This window comes from Pezoporus flaviventris, unplaced genomic scaffold, assembly GCF_033815535.1.
Source record: "Pezoporus flaviventris isolate CSIRO_AGI_PZ_B2104156 unplaced genomic scaffold, CSIRO_AGI_Pfla_v1 ptg000090l, whole genome shotgun sequence".
Taxonomy (NCBI): Eukaryota; Metazoa; Chordata; class Aves; order Psittaciformes; family Psittacidae; genus Pezoporus; species Pezoporus flaviventris.
Window position 1 is genome coordinate 5001587 of NW_026892638.1, and position 20233 is coordinate 5021819.

General features: G+C 38.4%; 1 protein-coding gene across 1 annotated transcript in view; it reads left to right on the plus strand.

The window, feature by feature from the left end:
- LOC133280816 (interleukin-31 receptor subunit alpha-like) overlaps positions 1 to 16736 on the plus strand; it is a 29102-nt gene extending 12366 nt beyond the window's left edge. Inside the window, exons 7-15 of the mRNA XM_061475783.1 lie at positions 106 to 188; positions 2686 to 2896; positions 4964 to 5122; positions 6094 to 6216; positions 6761 to 6913; positions 8658 to 8801; positions 11027 to 11123; positions 13447 to 13510; positions 16251 to 16736. Coding sequence (XP_061331767.1) covers positions 106 to 188; positions 2686 to 2896; positions 4964 to 5122; positions 6094 to 6216; positions 6761 to 6913; positions 8658 to 8801; positions 11027 to 11123; positions 13447 to 13510; positions 16251 to 16736 — 1520 coding nt within the window. The remainder of the gene's footprint in view (positions 1 to 105; positions 189 to 2685; positions 2897 to 4963; positions 5123 to 6093; positions 6217 to 6760; positions 6914 to 8657; positions 8802 to 11026; positions 11124 to 13446; positions 13511 to 16250) is intronic.
- The last annotated feature ends 3497 nt before the right edge of the window (positions 16737 to 20233 follow it).

A 20233-nucleotide genomic window follows, 5' to 3' on the forward strand; every position in this document is an offset into this window, starting at 1 on the left:
AAAATCTTGTATATATAGAAATAGCATTGTCAGATCCTGTTGAAAATATGATGATCATATTGATTTATATCAGTGCATGTTTCCATCTTTTTCCACATTTACCAGAACTCATGAACAAGCCAAGAATATCATACAATGCAACTACAGAAATTGCTCCAGGCAGAAGAAGCATTCTTCTGAAGTGGGAGGTAACATTCACTTTGAGTCTGAGTACCTTCTATATGTCCATGTTATTAATTTATTACTTTGTAGGAAAAAAATAGACTTTCTCATCATAATGAGACTACTGTATAAGCAGAAGGCATTGAATACTGTAGTCTCACTTCAGGATTCACTGCATTTTTATGGTGGTGTTCTAGGTTCTAGAAATCAGCAAGGAAAAAAACACACCAATTTATAAACTTGAAAAATTATTAAACCAGCAATCTCTGTGCTCAAAATCATTGACTAAAGATTTTTCCCAGCTTTCATTAAAAATAGGTGTGCCTCAAGTTTGCCACTTTTCCTAAAAAGAGCCTAAGTCTTTAACGCATACAAGTGACACACCTTGTGTTTCACATGTTCATAAGGAGCATCCATACTCTCAAGAGACCAAAACCTTTTAGAAAAGGTTTGTATGTCTACTAATTTACTAATTCAGAAGTGTAAATACATTATAATAGGGACAGAAAAAGAGTCTCTGGCTTGTAAGAGCAGCTTCAAACTGCATGTTTCCCATAATGACATTTAAAGTTCAAACCTACGCAGCAGAGGCATGCTCTTTTCTTCAGCAGGAGTTGTTATCAGCTGACTGACTACAATAGCATTACCAGCTGAAGTTCTCTTGGTAAGAAATGAACAACTTGAATATACAGTCAATGGGCACACAGGCAATTTCAATGAACAAGGTGTACTAGAGGCATTTGCATGGAAACTAATTAATATTATCGAAATTCTGAGAGGAGTGTCTACAAATTCCAGTAAGTTTGACATAGGGAAAATCCCTGACAGAAAGGACAGACTCTGGCAGAGTTTTAAAATATCAGAATTGGAAAGTTCTGTAGTTACCCCATGCACTTTTGTCAAAGGAAAGAAAAGGCAGCAGAGGAAATAGACATCTTCTGATAAGCATAAGAGATCCCCTTTTTCCCTTATCTACTCATAAAAAGGCAAAGCTGCACACTAAATTATTCATCTTGTGACCAAGCAATAGACTGTACATGCCAATTTAAATGTCAAGTTAAGAGAATAAATTTTTCTCCATCTAAATGCTTTAGTTAAAAAAAAAAAAAGACAATATTAAATATAGAATCAGGGCTAGGATCTTCATTCAGGATAATACTTATACTAGTCTGTTATACAAAATAGGGTTCAAATCCAGATGGCTTCAACAAACCTCAAAGGAGCAGAAGGAAGGACTGAACGCAATAATTAACATGTTAAATGTAGATGGAAAATCTTCAACTCTGCTGCCATACTTGTTTAAGCTGGTCTGAAACAAATAAAGCAGCTTAGAGATATTTCAGCTAGCCATCGCTCCTCTGTTTTTGCTAATGTTCAGTTAACAGCCTGGCTTCAGCTCTAAGCACCTGACCAGGCAACGTGTTGCTTTCATGGCTGCACATCACCTGGCACCTCCTGCAGGACTGCACAATATAAAGCAGTACTAACTTTTTCTGGTCTCAATTTGCTAAACTAAGAAGGCTAAATTCTACTAGTTTCTTCTTGTGCAATAGACCTCATAATTTCACTTATCCTGGGAATTATTTCTCCTACACAGAAACATTTTCCAGTTTCAAAGTCTGATGAGAGGACCATAACACTCTTCTCCCAACAGCTTTACCAGAGCTTCAAATACTGGCACTAATTCTTCCCTCTTTATCCTGGGAAAACATGTTTCCATTTTAAAAACCTCCAACTTTATCAGAAATTCCTCTCAACACAGGTGTCTCTGCTTTTTAAATTGTCATCCTGTTTATGTTACTCCAAAAGCACCCAATAATTTCATTAACATAACCCAATTTCTCAGCTTTGCAGCATCTTCACACTATTAATTTTGTACCAAGAAATAACAATCTTGATACCAGAAATAATCCTTGCAGAATTCACAGGCCTTCATGTATAAAGCTCAGTTTCTATCTAGATCACAGTAATATCCATTTCTATGCGCTCATTTTCCAATCTCTCATAAAAATTAGTACAGTAAAATAACATGTGAACCATTGCCACCTAAAAATGTATCAGTGGATACACAACGTGTTCTGAAGTTTAGTGTAATTACTAGCATTTATCCTCAAAGGGACCAATTGCCTAACAAAATTTAGTCGATGAAGATTCCCAGAGGCATGAATTGCAATTAAACACCTCTCATTAACTTTCAAGTTCCTAATTATGAGGTGTATGTTCCACTGAAATCTACAGAATGTTACAGCTGCTTCACTGCTGTTATTACTAATTGGATACACATAACTAAGATCTCAATTAAGCAAAACACTTAATACCATGCTTAAATCCCCTAAATTTAAGTCTGCTCCTAATTTTAAGGAAATGCTTTGCTTCATTGATTCCCAATAACCTAATTAAAACAGTATGATTCTCTCCCCCTCATCAAAGATGACAATTTGGTTTTACAATTTAATCCCTCTTGATTTTTCTGCACAGAACATAATAATATTTATAGAATAATAATCTTTTTTCTCTTACTAGGTAACACAAAGCGAGAATATCCTTGGATATTACATTAATGTGGAAAGAATACCCAACAGCTGCAGTGATTCACCAAATCGCATCTTTCTAAAGCACAGAGAAGTTCTTGTAAATATTTCTATGGCTTATTACAGAGTTAATATTTCTGCCTATAATCAAGCAGGAGAATCTCCTCAAGCCATCTACATTGTCCCAGACTTCTGTACAACAGGTACTTACTTTATCATTCATTCATTAGAGCAGTGGGGAGGTTTTATGAGCAATCTGTAATCTACCCTTTGTCAGTCTTTGGGACAGGTTTAAGTATGTTCTTGAATATTTTTAGGCTGTTATTTTTGCATAGCAAGAGTCAGTACTGCTTCTTAAGAAACGATTTCAATAGAAGTTAACAAACAGACCAAGCAATTTAAGATTTTGTTCATCACTTCCCATTTTCTCAAGCTAGAGAAGTAGCTACGTGATAGATCTACCTATCAAAAGGAGGGTCATCAAAGTTAAGTAGATACCAGCAGTTTAAACAAAGTTTGCAGAATGATGTGCAAATCCAATGTTTTTAAGCTAAGTAACTATTAAGAGACCTGCTACTGTCCTTTATTTCAGTATTATCCCTGCTGGTACATGGTGAGAGCAATAGGGAGAATGTACTTGTCATATTCCAATGAAGATGTAAGCTATTGTGATGCCTAAAGACACAGGGTTTTTTTTCATTTAAACAAGAAAACATTTTAACATTGTTTTTCTTATAATATAAGCGAGTTTCATTCGTTATAATCTTGATGTACAGCTATTGCAATAAAAGAAAACCTCTCTCTTCCAAAGTAAGAATTATTTCTTTTTTCTTAAATTAACCTATAGCATGTGTAAGCGTGCAAGCACCTTTGTTGGTCTCCAGACAGCTGCAAGTCATTGATTTTTCCAGAAACAAGTAATTTCTGGACAAACTCACACAAAAAGGAAACCTATAGAGGCTGGAAGCAGGGACAGGTAGCCTGAGAGGAATACAGGAAAATTGTCTGGCAAGCCAGGGATGATGTTAGTGAAGCTAAAGACCTGGCAGAATAATCTGGTCAGACACATCAAGGCCAACAAAAAAAGCTTCTCTAGGTCAGTTAGTGGTAGGGACAGACTTTTTAGTAGGACCTGTTGCAATAGGACAAGGGATAATGTTTGGAAAATAGAAGAGGAGAGATTCAGACTAGATATAATGACATGTGGCTGCCCCATCCCTGGAAGTGTACACGGCCAGGTTGGATGGGCTTTGAGCAACCTGGTTTGAGCAACTGTGGCCATCATCTTGAACGAGATGATCTTCAAGGTCCCTTCCAACACAAACCTTTCCATGATTCCATGGTTTTCTAACACCCCCCCCCCATTCTGCTCTCCTTGCCCTGCAAAGACATAACAATTTGGTTATGGCCTAAGTTTGACTGCTTTCACTCCCTTCTGATGAAATACATGCTTCCACCTCAAGCCATCTTTCGATTGACACCTACTTGTTTACTGAACCTCTCAGCCTGATTTTCATGGCTCTTCTCAGACACACATTTCAGACTCAGTTGTACTTATATGCAGGTTTGCTGTATCTATCATGAGTTAACAGAAGATCCTTGTATTAAATGCATTCCTTCTCAGCATGCACAGCTTTTCAGCTCATACAGCCATTTTCTTTAATTTGACTTTATTATACTGGTTTTCAGACAGAAGATGATCTTGTCTGTCACAAGATCCACTGTTTACTCCAAAACGACAGGTTGTTCTTCTGTGCCCTTAGTTTCAGTCAGAAGGCCTTTCTTATTATTTAAATAATCTGTCTTTAAAAATGTCAATATGTTCAACATCCTTGGGGAAAATGCAAAGTATATGGAATATGAAATTATATGGCTAAATCCTCAATTAGCCCCTTCTCCCCCTCCCCCAGGTAACCACTACCTTACAGTTGCTTTATGTCTATGTATAGCAGTTAATAGTGGCTCACAGGAGGTTATTCAGCAACATCAGGATTCCTTTTCCTAAGGCTTGGAACAGCCATTTCTCCTTTTCCAATTTTGGGAAATTAAAGCGCATGAACAGCAACTAATACTGGATTCCCAGACACCATTGCAAAGTACTAGATGCTGAGTTTCCTTCACTGACCTAATCATGTAAAACTTACTACATCAGCTGCAGTGATAACTATGTATTGAATAATCTTTGAAAAAGAGCAAAAAAGAGAAAGCTGTCAAGAGAAAAGAAACCTGCTTTCCTGTTTATTGATCTCTAATGGTGTATTTGTTCACAGACATGCCTGGCCAAATCCACGTCAAACACCAGGGAACTAATGCAGTTGTCACCTGGACTCCAGAATACAATCCAAAATGTTTTGTGGTTGACTGGGGCACGGGTAAAGAGGATATGCGCATGAAAATAGTAACTACAGCTACTGGAAATTTCACACTAGGTAACAGCAACCACCCTGTTTTTAAAAGCAAACTGAAGACACAGATAAGTGCAACTCTTATCTCTGTCCAGCACTGAGATCATCCAATTTTTAGTAACACCGAGTCAGAGAAAATGTGGACATTTTAGTAGGATTCTTCTGGTCACAGCTGGGCAAGAAATGTAAGCTGCTGTTGCTGGTATGATATCTCTCCTTGCCCACATCCCAAGGAGACCTAAACACTACCGGCTTTAAAAGCAAAAATAAAATATTTCTCTTGTGTCTAGGTAAGCTTAACTTTAACTATGAACTGCTCTTTAGTCTCCCTTAGATTATTTTTTTTACCCCAATGGCTGTCCTTCTGAAAACCTAAGATCTCAACTCCAGTATTCTGCTGACCAAGGTAGGCATGATGAGCTGCAGCCAAGGATCATTTACATGACAATCATCAAAAATCTTGATTAAAATCATGTAGGTGACACTTGCAAAAGCCATGCAGGACTGGCTTTTATGTACCGTAAAGAGCACTTAGCTTTAGAGTTCTACAAATGAATGCACTCTTTTCCTTGGTCCTTCTGCAACATCCACACTGCCACATTACACCTAGTTGTTCTGCTTGCTTTTAAATATGATGGCTGAGGGGGAAATACCAGTCCTTGCACTAAGATAATGACAGCCATTTTAGTTCCCCTCTTCTCCTTTAGGAGCTCAAGCCTTTCAGAGAGAGACTACAAATAGGTCTGGCATCTTTTAAAAGAAAAGTTATGTTATATCTCATTCTGCTTTTGAAATGTTTGTAGTAACCATCTAGAGACAATAAAGAGGGATGCACATATTTGTTAGTCAGTGTAAAACACCATAAACCTATACTACATTTTGAATCTCAGAAAGTAAGAACTATACAGAAAAACTGCAAGTTGTTTTCTCTCCTGCTTTTCTTTGTAATTTCTAACTTTTCAATGAACTCTGATGTACCTTTATTTGTTTTCCAGACAATTTTCAGCCATTTAAGTTGTACAAAATAATGGTACATGCATCGGATGTGTGTCAGTGTGAAAGTTTCACAGGACATGAAAAGACTTTTGGAGTGACCCATTTTTACTCAGTTGAAGGAGGTATTCCTCCCATTTATATGATCTCATCTCTCATATTTCTTCTTGTTTCCTATCTGCATCAATTTACATAAAGTTTCTTTTCCAGGTGGCTTAACAGCATTGTCCAGTTAGCATTGCCTTTAGTTTTAGCAGTTGTGCTCTGGCAGTGAATGACCTGAATGTTGTTCCTTACTGACAGAACACAGAAATATTATCATTACATAAGACATTACCAAAATAACAGAAAGAGTGTCTCAGAGTTAGTAACTGTGTTCAAAGTCAGATTTTCCAATCCCAATTTGGAAGTCTCTTATATTTCAAGTTGAAATTATTATGGCTGTGGCTGTTGGAGTAGTGAGACAGTTACAGTTTCTACCTACTTTGGTATTACTTAAGATGAGGGGGTTTTACTCACTGAGATCTCTCCTTTATCTTTCACCCTGATGTTAGATTTATGACAACTAGGATCAGGCAAAGAGCTGTCAAGGAAGAGGCTAGGTTTTAGTCTTGTATGTCTATTGCAGAAGTATTGGTGTACAGCTTAAATTCTTAACTGATTTTTAAGTTCCTAGGACAGGTCCTGCTAATGTGACAATCCTGAATATCACAAAGCATTCTGCACTTGTGAAGTGGACCCAAATAGCTGCTGAAGATTGTTTGGGCTTTCTCCAGGGATACAGGATCAGCTACACAGACACATCTAGGAAAAAGTCTCTGGGTAAGTCACTGCTGCTCAGAACAAAGCAGCAGATCAGTCATGACAGAAAAGATACGTACAACTGATTAAGTGCTGTTGCGGCACAGTACTGAGTTCCTTACATTTCTGTGGGAATTGAGCCCTCTCAAAGGTCAGTTACTGGTTATAGTTTTAATGTTCAGGATGGTCCTCTGAGTACTTAAGAGTGTTTTAGGTATCATCTTGTATTAAATATTGATAAGAAAATATTTCTTTAAAAATTACAGTTCTAAATTCTAATTATCCGACTGAAGAATTCTTTGGTAACACTGAAAGGAAGATACATGCTGTCAGTATTTCTGAGCTGTTAAGTCTTCAGTCACAAAACTTTTATGTTTCATTGCAACACAGACAAGCTCAACTGAGATTTTCTGTAGGACTTAAGAAATTATACACTTCTTTTTTGAACTTAATTAGAAGGGAATATAGTTTGTATTTCTTACCTGTTTTCAAAGACACTATTATTTATTTCATTTTTAGAAATTTTGTCTTAAATAGTTTTTGTGTTTGTCTACAAATGATGGAACATCTACACACTGAAATAAATTAATAATTGTGAGCTGAAACCACTTGAGTTAAAAAAGAAATAATTAAAAAAATCCCCATACTCCTTTTGATAAACATTTTACTTCTGGTCTTGAGTGGAAAGTCTTCTTGCTATAAATAATAATACATTGACTAGATGATCTTTCGAGGTCCCTTCCAATCTCTAACATACTGTGTGTGTGTGTGTGTGACTTTGCACATACTGACTTTCAAGTAAAATTAAAGGCGTGCTATGGGAGACAAATAGCACCAGAGACCTGGCAAAGAACAGCAAGCATTCTACAGTTCATGTTGGCCTAAGCCTTTAGAGGGCACAAAAAGTAACAAAAGCTTCAAGTAAGCACCATCTTCAGGGGTCCCTCTTCCACCCGAATACCTGTAAGAATGTGTAAAAGGAGACAGAAGGGTAGTGTCCAGGGCTGGATTTAATTATGAGGCTTTTTTTCCCTTTGCAATGATCTCCAGAGGTCTTTTCCAACCCTAAGATTTCTGTGACTCTGTGACATGAACACTTGATCTCCTCCATGTTTCCCAGGCAGAAAGAATAATTTTATCAGAGAATCTCGGGAAAGGAAGCCTACAAGGCTGCAGCACCATTTCCACCTCTATGAAGATCATTAATTCACAGTGGCAAAATTGAAAAGTAATTCTGCCCTACAGTGTACTGCAGCATCATTGTTCAATTATTCTGGCTAGGGGAAAAGTCACTACATGATCAGAATAAAAACATTGAGCCCTGTTATTCAGAAACAGACCTGTTTCTGCAGTGAATAATAATAGCACTGGTATTAATTAAGGTGAACAACTACTGACTACTGGAGTGAAAGTAAAGCATGTGATAGGGTTTAGTCCTTATGTCAACTGTTACAGTCAACATGAAAACCACTGTTCAGGTTGTTAGGTGTGTTTTCCTGTTATGCAGTATACACTGCCTTCTGCGTTCACCACCTAAACATCCTTTGTGTGTTAAAAGCTCATGCACTTTACCTCCAGATTTAAAACATACATAAGTATTTTTGGGAAATCTTGTACCCATCTGAAGAACATCAGCAAGGTGTGGCTTCCTCCAGATATAGATTAGGGCACAGAAATTTTGCCTTTTCCCCAGTCAGGTACACTGATACAGACCCAGCCACCAGAGTTCATCTAATCATCTTCTCCATCCCCTCTTGCTTTTCAGTTGTTACTCTCAATTCTTCTACCACAAGCTACCGTCTTACCAGACTGAAGGAAAAAACCAGTTACCGTGTGCAGATTTCAGGATTCACTAATGTGGGTGAAGGACCTCCGACTCATTCACAACCTTTCAGCACTCCAAAATATGGTACCGTGGAAGCTCTATGCATCAATCCTTGCATTATGCACTATATATGCCATTATTCTCTACTCTTTCCCACTTTTCAGGGAGTAACAAAGTGCTCATGCAGGAGATTTATTATTCAGTCCTTAATTACTGATTGCAAACACACAAAGCTGTTCCTTTGTGACAGGTAAACTATGCATCACAGAGCAACTCTGCCTGTACTTCATTACCTAACATGCAGGAAAGACTTAGCTGGATCTCCTCATCTCTGAAATGTTTTCTGACCTCTTTATGCTAGCTATATGCACATACCTTTATTTATTACTGACTCCTGTCATAGATTTCAGCATTTTAAATATTCTGCTTGTGACTAAGGAGGTTCACTAGTCTTTGCTCTTGGCAAACCCCTGAGCAATCATGTAAAATTGGTTTCCAGTTCCCTAAGCCATTAACAATTAAAAAATAGAAGTCTTTTTCAATTGCTCCTATTGTGGGTGACAGCTAATCAAAGTATCCTGTGTTTTAATAATTTAAGTACATTTTATCAAAGAAGCCCTACAGTTTGCTGGCAAAAGTTTTATTTTTCAAGGGTGCCTGGATAGGCTAAGATCAATACACTTCCATTTATAAAGTCTCATAATTTGCAATCATACAGGGTTGCCTATGCATGGCTTCTCAGACATTTTTAGCACCTTATCAGGTGCTAAAACTAAACTAAATCTGACATTGCAGTAGACTTTTTTCAGTTTTACCACAGCTTCATTCAATTGGAGCTTTCTAAACAAAAAAAGACAATAAAAGAGCAAACTAAGATGATATCAGGCACAGGAAAAGTAACCTGTGAAATTCAGAGACAGAAGTATGAAAATGGCTACAGCTTTTTTGTATTAAGTGATGGAGGTGTAAATACAAACAGCTGAATAGTCAAAAGGGTGAAGCAGAAAGAAAAGTAAAATAAATTAAAAATATTTCTTGGAATCAAGAGTTTCTGCCCCACACCCCCAATCCTTTCTCCCTTCAACACAAGAAATGAAAGTGTCTCCACGGCAGCTTTTCTGCAGGACTTCATTCCATGTATCTTATTGAACACATAGAACAGGATATTGAACACACAGAGGATAGGATTGAATATTTCAAGGAAGTTACAAAAACGCATAGTTAACTTAATGCAACATTTTGAAAATTCAAGTAATTACACTGAGTTTAAGCATTATGTTTAATATTTTACACCTCCCCAACATGCCATGTGTTACTTAATCCATTAAAACAACCTCAGGTTTCTTTGTCATAAAAGCTTTTTCAGCAACAAAGCAATTTGCAGGTTTTCAAGTACCTTTTAAAGCATAATTAAGTAGCTCATTGAAAAAAAAGAAGTTTTGTTGGTAGGTAGGAAGGAAAAGGAAAAGCAAGCGGCCTTTTTGCAAATATGGCTTGTCAGTATCTGCAACACAATCGCATACTGACCACACTTTCCTGGAGTTACTCTGAACCTTTTGATTTAGCTATCTGTAAAGAATGCCTCAACCCAACCCACTCTTCAGACGGCATATTGCTTTGGCTCCTGTGTGAGCAGCACTGCTGTCCCTGCTCACAGTGAGCAGGACATTATCAACCTTCAGCAAAGTTTTAAGCAATTTACCTCATTTATCTCTTTTGGGGGTGCGATGAGAAGTTATCTCAAACAGGTATTAACATAGGCAATAGGAAATGCAGGTTTGCAGCAAGGATTGACAAACAACTGACTGCAGATAAAATTGTCACAATGTATCCAACAGGGAAACTGTGGCACCTACCAACTACACAAACCATATTCTTATTATCAGGACCAGGTAGGATCTCACCCAAACACCCAAGCCCTGCTACTAAAACCTGAAAGAGATTAAAAAACATTTTCACTCAACTAGTTTCTCATGAAGTCAGACCTTCATTAGGGTCTTGAGATGTTAAACAACATAGAGCTCACCTAATAGCATCGGGATTAGGAATACTTCGGGTTTTGTAACGTGTTTGTCTTTGAATAGCAGGGTTAATAATTCAGCACATAAATCTAGGTATTTAAAAATACAAACCTGAAAGCCTCAGACCCCCCAGAAAACTTGGGTCTTGTTTTAACTAGGTTTCACTTACAGGCACCCCAGAACATGTGTAAGGTTTGACTTCTGTTTGAAATACTTCTCTTGGGTAGGCAAATAGTCTTCCTATACTTGATACCATAAAGCTGATTCAATCTCTCTATTTCCCATCAGATAAAGGAGAATTTGAAGGTTTTGTGACTGGCCTTTGCTTCAGCACAATATTCATTCTGGTTTTTGCACCTCTCACTTGTTCTCTGCTGCTTAAAAGGTAAGGGAATATTGACTGAAGTTGTTAGCAGCATTTCCAGTTTGTTTTACCCTGAGTTTCATAGCACTGGGCCTTTTTTGTCATTAAAAGCAATCCAAGTCAGAAAGCACACAACACAAAAGCCACACCACACTATGCATTTACAAAGTAAGAGCAATTGCAAACTACTATAAGCTGATTAAATTAGTTTCTCAAAATCTATAATCTTTCACTTTTAATACCGTTATCTGACTGCCTCCTGTCTCAAACACCCTTGAAAAGAGTGAGGACCATTCTTCACAGTGGGAAATGGGTTATATATATGGAAAAAGCATGCATTCGATTATTTTGCACTTTCATTCCCAACTGATAATCATCTCTTCTATTGAAATACAAAAAGAAATTCCATTGTGTGGCATACACAAATTGATGTTGCTATCTAAGCAGTTTCCTGCAAACACACTTGGATGTCAACTGTATGAATTATGCACATAAGCACATAATGAGAAGTAGTAATAGGTGGATGAGTAGGAAGAAAAGAGAATAACTAGGGTGCCTCATCCATAGTAAGATATGGATGAGGTCCTCTTATTTTTGGAGATGTTGTTCTCTGTAGTAATAAAGTATACACATACACATCCCTCAAATTAATCTGAGGTGCAATATGAGGGGCATATAAGAAAAATGGTTTGCATAGTAATGGGTTCTAATGTTCATTTTCTGATAAGCCTAGTTTCCTACAGCTATTCATACTATTGTTTTGGTGTCCTAGAACATTACACTCCCTTCTTCTACTTTTTATAAAGCACCAGCCTCAGAAGCTGAAAACACAGCTGCTGAAGGACAGAACAGATAGATGGCACAAACCATAGCTTGAAAACTGTATGGCAAGATATAGCTCACTTCAGCTTATGTATCAGGCTAAACTCCTGCCCTTGCCATTGGGAGACAGGCTGCATTCCACATTAAGACACCTGTCCACTGTCTTTTCAGATTTTGCTTTAAGTTGCTTTACATCTGATCTAGTGTCTTTGACAACAGCTTCTGAGACTTACACAGAAGTTTCACTTAGATCAGAGAACCAGTAACTCTACAACCTCAGGCTTCACCTCAAACCACAGGCTAAACAGAGGCAAAGTACATTTCAGCTAATGAAATCCAGGTTTGATTTGAAAACCAGGCAACACTGAAGCCAACACTAAGGCAAGGTGATGGGCTACACAGCCTCCCACAGTCTCACAGCTGTGTTGAGTTTTTGCCTGTGGACATGAGTCATTGGGCAAAACTCAAAGAGCGGTGTTCTGAGAGCAGCTACTGACAGGGAGATCACCTCAAAAATGCCAAGAGATTATCTTCTTCCACTCCCACAGAAGCCATGCATGAGCAGCCAGGGGTGAACTGGTGCCAATGGGACCAGTCAGCTCAGCAGAAACTCCTTCTGAAATTCCCATCAAACCCCTCTGTTGCCCCTCCATAGGGAAATTACAGCTAGACCCTCCCAGACTGGGGCCAGGACCAGAATCCCAGGGCAGTGGGAATAATAGTCAGGTCACCATTGCAGCCTGTCTGCTTGGGAAGGGACACAGAGGACAATGCCTGAGATAGTACCCATGATGGCAGGGGATCAAGGTGGCTGGAGAACATAGCAGCTTGTTGCCAGTTTTCATTCTGGACCCTTCAATGCAATGAAGCAGCATGAAGAAAAGGGTTCTGATGGAAGACCTTTCAGCCAGCTGAAACTCATTTGAACACCTCTATTGAAAAACTCAGCTCTACCTTACAAACCCCTTCCCAGAAAAAGCCAAATTCAAAATGATTAGGAAAGAGCAGGAGCTGTGATGTACCCCTGTTCTGGTCTGAAGGTACCAGGGAGACCTTCTGCAAGACCACCAGTGTCACTGCACCAAAAATAAGAACAGCAATAGCTTGCTTGCTCTTTCTTGGAGGGAAAGTAAGCTTCTAAGCAGAAGCCCAGGAGCAAATATTTACTAAAACAAACATTTCCTGAGTGTCCCAAAGTCCTCAAGGAAGACGGAGGTTTTGTGGAAATGAGAAAATTAGGAAAATACAGTGATTAAATGTATAGAAAGAGACATTAACAGCTCCTGTCACAGCTCCTTTGTCTTCAAGCAAAGATTCTAATTGTCACTAACTCAGCATTCGGTGTAGACTACCAAGCTTGGTCTTCTCTTTTTAATTGGCATTATGCTTAATAGTCATCATAGAACATCTTGGTCTTATGATTATGAAAATACCAATAAAATTTTGCATATAAATGGCAGTTAATTTAAATGAACAGAATACGTCAATTAACCTGAAAATAAATTTAAATATTTCTTTACAGGCTGAAAATATCATGCTGGCCCAGTGTACCAAGTCCAAGAAACAGCAGTGCACTCCAAAATATGGCAAGTGCTCTTCTGATGGTGTGAAAAAATACACAAAGGAGATCCTTCTAGTGATTAATCAGTAATGCTAGTTACTGGTCTTTTCACACTTTACCCCAGCAAATGCCTAATATCAACAGTTGGGAAGCTACGGTAATACTAGAAATACAGGACTGGGGAGGGTTTAGTGTTGTTTAGCCAGAGGCTGTAGGCAGTTTTTAATTTCGTAACTCTTCTCAGACTTTGTTTAGAACAGGATAGAGTGTATTAAAAGGTACGGTTGATAGAAGAACAAAGCCAAGTTGAATGGGTGGAGATGGAAACCAAAGAGAGAAATTCAGGTTTTCTATCCAGTCAGTTTCCACCAACAGAACCGATAATTAAGTACAAGTTACACAAAATACAAATTAACATTGCAGCCTAATTCCATAGAACTCTCCCAGTGAAGGCCGTGTAAACGGTATTTTGTGATATCTGTTTCTCACCCTTCAGCCTCTACCTGCTTTAAGAGCAATCCAGGGGCTTTGCCTGGTCAGCTGGTAGCTGGCTGAGGACCACCTACTAGTCAACAGACACCATGGTTCAGAAGCTTGTTCAAATCTTGCCCATGGCTTTCACATGTGTTTTGGAAAAGGTACCTGAATTTCAGGACTGAAGAAGCACCTCAGTTTATCTCCCGAGTCTCAGACCACCAACCATTATATTTTTGCTTCCCTCTTCTAAATCGCTTTGATTTTTCTGGCAGGCCAGAGCTTTATTTGGCACTTGTAGCTCAAAAGCAAATAATCCAAGAGCAAAATACACCTGTTTAAAATGCATTAAGCTATTCCTACAGAAGCAAAGCAACTATAAAAGAAAATGAAGTCTGTATTAGCCAAGACTGGTAGATTAATATGGTAAGGTTGATAACACAGCAGAAACAGAAATTACAGGTATCAGGTAAGAGTTTGGTGGAAAGCAGAAAAAGTCTATGTGAGAAGACCGTACAATAAAGATATATTCCAGACATATTCCCTAGAAGTAATCTGATATTATGAACATTTCATGAAACGTGGAGAAAAGTATTCCCAGAATGAGCTTTGTAAAATGGAGGCAGGGAGTAAACCTTATTATATTCTGTATATTTATTCTATTTGCAGGTTGTTTCAAGACTGAACCCCATCAGGTTAGTTGAGCAATGTAGCAGCTCTTGACAGACACACATATATAGTACAGAGAGGTGGCAAGAAAATTTGTACTTTAAATCCACACAGAGCATTCTTTATTGCAACCAAAGGCAGTGATAACATCCCACAGTACAGAGCAGTAGGAAGAATTGGGAACCCTCTCCATTCAGTCAGACGCAGAGCCCAGGAAAATGAACTACAGGGACCAAGATGGACAGCCAGCCACCCTGTCAGTGTCCTGTTCTTCATGGTTAGACAAGATTCTTCAAAGATGATGCTTTCTCTTCATCCATCATTGCCTCTTTCAGACAGAAGCTCACACAGAGCTTATTTTAGATTTGGTAGGTGTAGAGTTTGGGCTGCTGTTCATAATAAATACAATAATGGAGGTACATATCACACAGGTCCTTATTTAAAACAAGGCAAAATCTGACCATGCGGAGGTGTCTACTTAACCCATTACAAGAGAAATATAGAGATATTTTATGTGGGATTACTGAGAATTCCAAGAATAGCATACTAATTTCCAAGTTAGAATACAAATTGTAAAAAGAAAGAAAATTAAAACCAATACAATTTTATTTCTTGCAAAAGAACCATAACAATTTTAACAAATTTAGAACAGCTGAGGAGGGGGAAAAAAAAAAAAGCGCTAAAAAGAAAGCAAATAGTTATACCAGAGAACTTACCAGCTTGGCAATAATTTAAAGAACTTTTTGGCAAAAGTGGGCAAACACAGCAGAACGATCAAAGTGGAAAAGAAGTTTTACAAACTGTTCTCCTTTGAATCATGTAGAAGTTGCAAAAACTTGTAACCCAAGGTACTCATTTAACCTTTGGACCACAAGATGGCATTAAGCTGAATAAAAAAAACAGTAGCAGCAGCTGGTAGATAAAGCTCGTTCACCTGCTGTACAGTTCAAGCTGCCACCTTTTTATAGTAACACGTTTGTTAAACTTTCAGAATAGCAGAATAGAAGCCTACATTTTACCATCACTACATTTCGTCCCAATCACACATGAACGCAAGAAAAACTTTATTTAGTTTGGGAGAGGAGAAGATGGTCCTCTGAGTTAGTGAAATCAATCTTTTTCCCTCAATTTCCTAAAATCAATGAAGATGAGATTAAATGTATTACCATATTATATAGGTAGGATCAGGCTGCCTGTCTCTTATCTTTTTGTTATTTATTTCAGTAAATTGACAATTGCATTTCACGAAAGTATGACATATGAGTATTGGGCCTACAAGGATGCTGGGGAGGGACTCTTCATCAGGGACTGTAATGACAGGACAAGGGCTAATGGTTTCAAACTTAAACAGGGGAAGTTTAAATTATATACAAGGAAGAAGTTCTTTACTGTTAGGGTGGTGAGGCACTGGAATGGGCTGCCCAAGGAAGCTGTGAATGCTCCATCCCTGGCAGTGTTCAAGGCCAGGCTGGACAGAGCCTTGGGTGAGATGGTTTAGTGTGAGGTGTCCCTGCCCATGGCAGGGGGGTTGGAACTTGATGATCTTAAGGTCCTTTCCAACCCTAACTATTCTATGATTCTGTGACACTAAAACTATTCTTTCTCCCTGCTTTGTTTTGCAGATTAATTGGAAACCTATTTCAAGGTCACTGCTTCAGGCCCTGTCAGACAATGCTACCACCAGTCTTTATGTCATCGAGCATGAGACAAAGGCTTCTTTGAAGTTAGACCTCTTTACAGATGGTGGAGAAGACAGCAAATGTAACACTGACCAGTCAGAAGAACCTAGCAATAACTTAGACATAAGCCTAAAGCAGAAAGAAATCCCTGAAGAAGTAGTAACAAGTGAAAAAGAGGGAATCATTTCCATTACCGTACCACTCTTGAGTGACTACACTAGCATGGAGATCAGCCAAAAAGCCTTGATGAGCCTGACAGTGAAACTGCCTTCAAGAGTTGTTCATCCTCATCTGAAAATGGAGCTAAGCAGTAAGCCAGAACAAACTGAGCATGAGTGTTTGTTTGCTCCCCAAGACTACCTCAAGCAAAACCAGCTGGTACTCTTGACATCTGGACCAAATTTCATGGGACAAGTCAATTCAAACTGAAGCTGTAATTTCTTCATATTTTTTTCAAATTTCAAAATATAATTTCCCATACTGTAAAATCCAGTTCCAAAACCTCTAATGCTTGAATGAAGCCATTAGGACCATGTAGTGCTACTGTAAAAATTGGCCAGAGAAACTCTCTAAGACTCAATTTGGAGTTTAGAGAGCAGCATTCTTCATTGCAGCACTGGGTGCACATGCAAATTGTTTTGCAAAGGTGAATGCCCCCATTACTTGCCGGCAGCAGCTGTATATTTAGCATATTCATGCATATTAACAAATTTTCCATGAGATTATTTACATATTCATGATATTTCCATGAACTAATTATAATATTTGCATCCTAATTACATGTGCTCTTTCTTGCTGAGTGGGGGTCTCTGATGGTTGCTCACTGTGTTTACTGAATGACCTCAGTCCTTGCTCATGTTTGCAAGGTCCCAGTGCTGAGTTAGCAGCTGGTATGTCTTTGCTTCTGTTCTGCTCCATGTTGGATGCCACTCTGCTATCTTGAAAGCTGGCATCCTTGGTCTTGTTTACTGTCTCCATAGTTGGTATAAATCCTGTGATGTTCCTTCCCCCGTCAACTGGAAATACCTTTCTCTCTACATGTTAGCAAGTTAGAACCATTTACTGTATTTTACTATGTTAGTTTAAAGCCACACACACTGTTAGTTTAAATCTGTAATTAAGCCTACAGTAGGACAGTTGTGATAATAGCATCTACTTCAATAAAATTCCTTGGTGAGATAGATTCATTATGTAATTATATTAGCTATTTCACCACAGTCAATTCTGTGGAAAATCCTATTGTCTTCACACAGGCAAAACTTTCAGGGAACTGTATGAAAAACCTTCCAGTGAGGTACCTCTTGTTAGGTGCTTAGTGCCAGGGCACTCAGGAAGCCATTTCAAGGCACAATGTCATCAGGAGAGTTCACTATGACCAGTTTAAGACCCAATTTTCAGATCTGATAATCTCTTCAGGAAAAATTCCAGCAGAAGTGTCTACCACCCCAAAAGAAGCTGTCCAGTTGTTCAAAGCTGGCCAAAAGAGTGAAAAGCGTTCAATATAGGAATAGAAAATTATGCTTATCCATCTGTGTAAAGCACTATTAAATGCTTTATATATTAGAACTTTACACCTTTATTTATCATAGATGAATAGCACTGTGTAAATGAGGATGATAATAAATATCAGTATTAGTGCTGGAGTTCTTACTTGCTTTAAATTAAAGCTATTTCTTCCATGTTTATCTACACAGGAATAGAAATCTATTCATGTTCTGTTATGAGATGCAGTTGCCGATACCATTTCACACTGCATGTAATGATGGTATCTGCTGAACAGACTTCAAGAACTGAATAGATAGTTGTTATTCAGCCCTCCAAAGCTTGCACTGAGGAGAAATCACAGTGATATAGGGAATAAAAGGGTCTTCCCTAATATCCTCTTTATTTGACTCCCTCATGTATCTCTGGTGCAAGGAGTCTGAATTGGTTTTCCAGCTTATGAGAGCTGCCCACCCATGAACTCTGTAGGCATTAATGGTTTGCAGCTATTGTAGATAACTCAGTTTATTGTTGTCTCTAGGTTACAGAGCATTTTATTATAATTATTTTGTGGAGAAATTGATCCATTGTACTGTAAGCACCAGAGGCTCCTTAGACAGACATCTCTTAAAACTCTCTCATTAAAAGTGAAGGACAACTCACATTCACACAAATACTTTCATGCATATTAGGCAGTATGAATTATAGAATAGCCATGCTTACAAAAAGCTTAAAGAAATTGTGTATGTCCCACTTGACTGATTTATTGAGGCCCCAAAATAAAACCTGTTCTATTCACTTCCCTTATTTATATTCTCTCTCTTTATCTGTATCTCTCTATGTCTGTTAGAACTGGCAGGAACGAACCTGTATTTCACTGTGGAGTTTGCATTGTTTCTTTCTTAGCAGTTAAAATGCATTGTTTTGCCACAAGGCAATCTACCTGTTACTACTTATCCCTGTTACCTCTGCTCATTAAATGAAGGGGTAACAGGAGCATTCCCCACACCACCTCAAAGGTTTGAGCAGTCTTTTAGATCTCTTCAAGTGTTTTAACTTCAACTGGGGGGCAGTGGGAAGGGGAATGATATTTGTTTATTGTTGTTGTTTAGTTCTTCTGTGGGAATTTTTAGTTCCGTTGTAAGGAACCCACAACAATCACAGTCTAACTGGCTGACCCCTTCAGCCAGGTTATAGAAATGTGTGCATATACAGACTGCAGAAGCCTGCCTACCTCTACAAATAGGTATTTCATGTGCAGGTGGTTGCAGTAGGATGCTTAGCTTCAGTATTCTTAGCTCTGCTATTGTTATGTTAGGAGTGAAATGGCAAATATGGAAGCTCAGAACCAGTGTTAGCAATAGTGAGAACTTGGACACTGTAAAAGTTCAGACAGTTAACTGTAGGTCTGGAGGCATATAGCATAGTGATTTATAGCATGAGGTATTATACTGCAGAGTTACAGTGTTTTTATATTTTATATATATATTTTATATTTACAAAGAGAGGAATGTAATATACAGTCTCTAATATGGCCTCTAAAAACATGCACAAAGCAAAGTTAGTACATACCTATTTTTTCTGGTACCCAGAGTAGATGATTTTCTTGCATATTTTAACGTAATATAGCATGGGGATTTTGTTGCTGTTGTTGTTGTTTTGGGGGCTTCGGGAGCTGGGGTTTTGGGCTTTTTTTTACACTTCAGGTCAGACTAAAGTGCAGTATTCAGACAGCACTAAAATTACCACAGAGTTTCAGAGACAAGATAAACAGTTACTCAGCCTGGAGTAAGAGATTGTCACAACCACAATATTCCAGAGTTTTTTTTTCACTTTGTATTAACTAAATAGAATAATTACAGAATAGCTACAAATCCCCTAAAATCATAAGCCTTTGGGGTACTTTGGCAACCTTAAAAGACACCTTTGTGGCACTATGGCATCTGCACTTGAGTGTCCACCTGAAAGCAAAGAGCACAGGTGCATCCTGTCAATATCAGTCAACCCATTACTGCCACAAAAACTGTAAAATAGTGAAACACTTCATTAAAGTCCTGTATTTACAGAAGACGCTTCTCTGAAAGCTCTTTTGACTGTGCCACAGGCTCTTGGTTTACCTGTTTCTCTCTCTGTTGATGGCACTGTTTGTCTACTGCCTGAATGTTGTTAACTGTATCCTGGTACTGCACTGATGGTATCTGTATGAAAGTGGGTAATAAAACCTGGGACAGCTTATATCAGTCACTTCTGAGCATTGTTTACAGAAGACTGCTTCTAAGACAAATCGATCCATGCCAATGGAGGGGAAAAAGAGGAGACTCCACAACTGCCCTGGGCAGCCTGTTCCAGGGCTTGTCAACCCTTTTGGTGAAGAAATCTTTCGTTAAGGTCCAGCTGAAACCTCCCCTGGTGCAACTTGAAGCCATTTCCTCTCTTCCTGTTAC